At 33.5% G+C, this 6,384-nt stretch overlaps 1 protein-coding gene across 1 annotated transcript in view; it reads left to right on the forward strand.

Annotated features, from left to right (window-relative positions):
* LOC109535705 (tubulin alpha-3 chain) overlaps window positions 1-4,476 on the forward strand; it is a gene marked incomplete in the record, with an annotated part of 34,339 nt that extends 29,863 nt beyond the window's left edge. Inside the window, 2 exon segments of the mRNA XM_048670287.1 lie at window positions 337-545; window positions 3,728-4,476. Of these exon segments, the coding sequence (XP_048526244.1) occupies window positions 337-545; window positions 3,728-3,778 (260 nt within the window).
* Window positions 4,477-6,384: the final 1,908 nt, after the last annotated feature.

The following is a 6,384-nucleotide window of genomic DNA, read 5'->3' on the forward strand; positions in this document are numbered from 1 at the left end:
TTCATAATGGAACTCATGTATGTCCCAGGAATATGCATGTACATCACATGAATGTTCCAGGTATATTCTGGGAATATCATTTTGCTATGTGGGTACCTTTCTTCTTTTCAGCTTATCTCCTTTTTCTCATCGTAGTTATTCTCTATTTATTCCAGTTATCTTCTGATTTATTTCAAATTTTTTGTGACATAATATTTGTGACAAACTGATGGACCCATATATTAATAAAAAGTATATGAATAATATAACTATGTATTCAGAAATATATATTCTAACTTTCATAATTATTTATGCTAATTTATAATGTTTGCTAATTATTTTCCTTGTTATTGCTAGGTGGAGATCTGGCGAAAGTGCAAAGAGCAGTCTGCATGCTATCAAATACCACTGCAATAGCTGAAGCTTGGGCCAGATTGGATCATAAATTCGATCTTATGTACGCTAAAAGAGCGTTTGTGCATTGGTATGTGGGTGAGGGAATGGAGGAAGGGGAATTTTCCGAAGCTCGCGAGGATTTGGCTGCTTTGGAGAAGGACTATGAAGAGGTACTGTGTTCAGGATGATTCCGAATTGGCGTTAATCTTTTGGAAGTATTGCCGCGAGATAATTAGGAAGTTCAGATAAAATAGTTTAAAAACAATAATAATACTCGCAAAAAATAATATACTTATTCAAAAAACACTAAATCGAAAATAAAAAATATAATATTTTTAACATTATATAAATACAGGAGCAAATCAAATTTTATAACAATATTGAATAACAGATGCGGACAACAAAGAAAGGTGAAATGACGCTGGTTATCGGAGATCTGGAGGCAAAGATCGGAGCTGGCCAGCGAATAAAAACACAAGAGGCGACCGACTTATCCAATTCTGCTGAGAGCAGGACGTAATTACCAACATATTTTTCACACTCCACCCATGGCGACTATATACATGGACCTCTACTGCAAACACCACGAAAAATATAGTGAGAAATCAAATTGATTTCATACTACTGATCAAACAATTCCAAAGGTATGTGAAGACATGTCCAGGAGTGAAAGTGCAGTCATACTCCAGTTGATGTGGAATTTGAACTACACCTTTTTAAAAAAGCAAAGAGATAAACACAAAAGTCAGAGAAATCCGACAACTGGGACATCCTAATATAAAAGGGCTAAGGTAAAAGAGCAAGTAAGAAACTCACTAGAAATAGAAATGAAACACATTAAGAGGAGTGACAGAGGCAACATGGAGCGTAATAGTCAATTAACAATATATAAGAGCAACAGATAGGGTTCAGATAAAGCAACAAAAAGCAAAGGTGGATGACGCAGGAAATACTGTCATAAATCGGTGAAAGAACGAAGAACAATGAACAAAACCGAGGCAAATAAATAACAAAATAATTAGAAAAAAGTGCAGAGAAGCCAAAGATCGATGGCTGTCAGCAACATCTCAAATACCAAAATATACAAATATAATTCACCATACTTCCGCATAATCACCTTACCCAAAAAGGCTGGCTCCTCGAACTGTGACGGCTATTGCCTGATCTCACACATGTCACATGTCACATGTTCTAAAGGCCTTCTTAAGAGAAATCTACCCATGAATTTATTGCAAATGTGAGACCCAAGTTAACAAAATCCAGTTTGGATTCCGGAATGAGGTTGGCATACGGAAAGCCCGCTTTTCTCTGATGGTCTTGACACAGATAAATTTGAATATTGACGTATTCGCATGCTTTATAAAAAATCACAACACATTTGACTGCGTTAACCACGAAAAACTAATATAGATCTTGACATCTACAGATATACATAATAGGGACAATCGTGTAATTAGTAACTTATATTGGAGGCAATCGGACACAATCGGAATAAACGGCAAAAATGTCAGAAAACGTCTCGATCATGAGAGGAGTGAGGCAGGGCTGCGTCTTGTCTCTCCTTCTTTTTAACATATACTCGGAGGCAATATTCAGAGAAGCACTTGACGAAACAAAAGGAGGAATAGTAGTGAATGGAAAGCTAATAAATAACTTAAGATACGTGGATGACACCGTCATATTAGCCAACAGTTCAAGTGACTTACAGAGAATGATCCATAAAATAGTGAAACAAAGCGAATGATATGATCTTTTCATGAACATATCCAAACCCAAGACCATAGTCTTCTCCAAAACACATAAAAGGTGCGGTGCGCTAACACACACAGCCACTACGCATAACGTAATACGAGGTCTTCTGTTACCTCACAACACATTTATTTTATTGTATGAGGAGTTTGCGGCATCATAAAGTTAACGCGTTGCTTTGACGCGACAAGCCGTATTGGCATTAGTGCGTCAAACATTGAAAATCCACTCTGTTGCCCAGGCCTATTTTATTACATGTTTGGTTGGGTAATTTTTTTAAAATTTCATATTTATTATGGTGCGTTTCAGCTCTGTAGACTTTTTGCTTTTACGAGTCGTTAGAAATTCACTCTATTAGTAGTTGAAAAGACGAGTGACAAAAATTGTACAGCCGAGCTACAGAAAAAACATGCATTTGCATTATGGTCAATATTGTCCTTATATTTCAATGTTGGAAAGGTAACCTGTCCGTAAAAGGTACTTCACGAGATGACACGAGACCTTTTATGTCTGGCCAAAAATATTGTCCGGAGGATCATCCACCTCATCATTGCCGGTACTAATTTATTTTAGCAATGTAAAGAAGGGTCCCTTTTCAGTCAAAAATTTTGCATCTTTTTTCATATTTGCACTAGTGCGGTAATAAATCTGTTAATTATTGTCAAAGTTGTGTCTTAAAATTGCACATTTTAGAATAAGTTCAAGGGATGATCTGCCATCTGATATTCAGAACTAAGCTTTTAATATTGTTTCGGATTCTGTGCCATATAAATAACGGAAGAAATAAATGCTAAGAAGCTTTGATCGGTACCAGAAACGGTGTAGTAAACGAAAGATACATACACAGAGAACATCGAGGACCAAAGGGAGGAGAATTTATGTCTTTTGCTAACTTTGTTAAAATATACTAATAATACTTTCTCGCTTGTTAATTTGAGTATCTTTGATTCACAGCACCATTTCTGGTACCAATCAAAAGCTTGCTTGTATTTCTTCTGTGGTTTCCGTGGCACAAGATCCGAAACAACATTAAAAGCTTCGTTCTCAATATCACATGGCAGATCATCGCTTGAACTCATTATAAAATGTATAATTTTAAGACACACGTTCACAATGATTCTGATGACAATGACAAATTCTCATTATCTGGGTTCTGTGTTCAATTTTGTAACTAATTATTTTTACTCAAATAATCATTAAAATAATAATCGTTATAGTTGTAGGTAAAGTATTGTACGTAACACGTAGGATATTATATTATTGACGCACTTATGTAAATAGACGACTCGGCCTACAACCTTGTGCAACTCTTCACATGCGTGCGTTAAGAATATTCATATCCTACTGGTTACGTAAACAACTATTATATGTTGATGATGATTATCTGCTCGTTGCACACTCAGCCAAATAATCGCGGCAACAGTGGCAGTTTTATCTCAAATCATATTTGTGTTTTTAATTGAATTAAATTAAATTTAAAGCATTATTTAAATCTTGCAAACTTCTGTTTTGTATGGTAAAATTTACAAACGTTTCACTTTTCGGAAAACCAATTTGAAGTTCGACAATGTTTTCTCATGTTGCTTTTATTCAACTTTTTCAGGTCGCGGTTGATTCTATTGATGGTGAGGCTGATGAAGGAGACGAATATTAAATTCCTAATCTATGGGCACAGATCAGACCTTTACTGATTTAATTGCATTAACGCTTATTTTGTATTAGATTGATTTCCTACGTTTTTGTTCATGCTTATTTACATTAAGTATATTTTTAGAAATCTATAAATTTTGTCAAATGAGTTTTGCTTMAAATATTGCACATATGATAACAAGATTCGAACACTGTGATTGCTTTTTAAGTCAATACAAAATATTAYTTCGTATCCTCAAATCATTAATTCAGTAAATCAATWGAGGGACTCTAACAAGGAAAATTTAATTTTGGAAATGGGCTTTGCTGATCAGGTTTCCTCCCGAATATGTCTTCACTTTTAATAGACACATATAAWGGCAAATAATATTCTGGAGCAATAGCAACTTATTTTCTTAGATATTCGTTATAGTTCATAGTTTCCTAGTTATTTAATTCTATGTTTAATTAGTTTCTTGAAAATATTGTTGTTATTAACTGTTAAGCTAAAATTTCATTTACTAATTACTTGATTAGTATTAATGTTACTAATGACTGACTGGCAGTTTGCTTTTAGCGTTTTGCTTCACATATTTTAATAGTGCAACAAACTCGCGCACAAATTGAAGGCCTATGGAAGCATATGATAGTTATTACTATATTCAGTGCTTTATTACTGTAAGTCTGATAAAACAGCAGCATCAATAAATTTTGCAAATCCTTTCCATTTTGTTTTTATGCCGCTTCCCAAATCTAAATGTACTGATTTTAAATTGTCTTAATAAAAATAAATTACACGCAGTTCCAAAAATGTGGCGTTCCTGATTTTTTGGTAAAATTCAAAGTTATCTAACTTTTGTACTAATTAACCGATTTTAGTTTATTTTTCTGGAACTTGTAGCTTACTTTTTTGGCTATTATATCATTAGTAAGAAATGTCAATTATTTATTGTCAATAACAAATAATGGAGATTTTTATACTTTTTGCAAAGCGTCCGGGGCGTTTCAGTCTTACTTGAAATTAAAATTAGTCCATTTGAAACTGCGTCTTGTTGTGAACAAGACCCAGTTATTCCTGCTTCTAATAATTGGTTTATCTTAAAAATTTCAACTCATTTATTTTATATTGTCCTATCTAGTGGAGGGCTACTGTGGGTTGCACGTAAACACTCAGAAGCTCTTTGCATATTCCTCCTCTTTGCCATGCAGGCGATTGAGAGAGCTCCGCTCTAGTGAGAAAGGAGTACCTGCCTCCATAGCTCGCACGATCCATTTCTAAATTATTAGACAACAGGAATATTGAAATTATAAAATTAATATTGCCATCATGCTTTGAACAAGGCTAATATCTTATGGTTTCTATAAATAATATGATGTTATTACTTCCGTCGAGCTTCCCGTGACGCACACCTTTTTTTAAATAAAAAACTAAGAAACACAACATAGCAACAACACAAGAAAATAAAGCAAAAAGTTAGTATCTTCGGCTTCTAGCAGCTACAAAAGTTTCCAGTCGTAGCGTACTCAAAATAAAAATGTATTATTCTGTTTTAAAATGTTAGCCCATTATTCTAATAAAGAAAACAATGTGATTGTTTAATGTTTATTTACAGATTCAAGACTACTTAACTTTCAAAATTGAAGATTTCAAAATGTATCCGAAACTAATTAAGTAATTTTACAAATTAATAAAAGAAAACCAACATTGTTAGAGAGCAGTTTATTTCTTAGAAATGGTCAGAAAACTTAAAAATCTTTTTACTGTTTTAAAATATTTAACGGCGTTACAGATTGGGTCAAATCTGGAAAGCGCTCACCAGCAAGTTAATCTATGACGGTAGTCAGAACCAATGATGTTGAACTGGAAAACAATGTCGGTCTCAAAATATGTCTTATTGATGTAAGATGTGTACAAAAGTTGACGCAAACTAACTGAATGGTCTGAGAATTATTATAAAACTTTTTTTCAAACTTATTATATTTYTTCTTTCCTGGGTTTCAGTCAAAATRGGAAATAAAAATGTTCATTTCGTTTATTTCATATAACGTTTCATAACATTATAATAACAATTACMCGCAGTCAGGAAAATAAAACAAAATCTTTCTTCAAACGTCAACTCCTTGTATTTCTGTTGTGGGAAACAGCKGCAACCAAAAATTTTTACTGAAAATTCTGCTTTATTTTTAATGCTTTCAGCCATTAAAATTAACGACGTCTAATCTGGACTAAACTGTAGATGGAGTTCATAATTTACAAATTGTACGTATTATTTAAACTTAATAAAATGCTAAATGTGCCAACCTGTTTTCGACATTCAAGGTGCCACAAATCAGAAGTGCTGAAAATGAGACCCGTAGTTCAAAGTTTTTTCCAATATAGCTTCCTTATATGGGTCTTCAAACCGACCAGTCTAAAACTCAAATTCATTCCTATTAATTAGACCGTTTATTTGTGTTTATCTTACAAATGTTTGCAACAAAAGTACCTCATAGCTCGTCGTTGCAGCTGGAAATTTATCCAAAATTCTGGTATTGCATAGGAACCCTTTAAATTAACTTTATAATAAGCTCAAATCTGATAAAGCTTTTTAAGGGTTTTTTATATACTGTGTGTCGCACTTAAGATGGAAA

Source organism: Dendroctonus ponderosae, unplaced genomic scaffold (genome assembly GCF_020466585.1).
Source record: "Dendroctonus ponderosae isolate FM_Combo_2020 unplaced genomic scaffold, Dpon_F_20191213v2 Dpon_F_20191213_1, whole genome shotgun sequence".
Taxonomy (NCBI): Eukaryota; Metazoa; Arthropoda; class Insecta; order Coleoptera; family Curculionidae; genus Dendroctonus; species Dendroctonus ponderosae.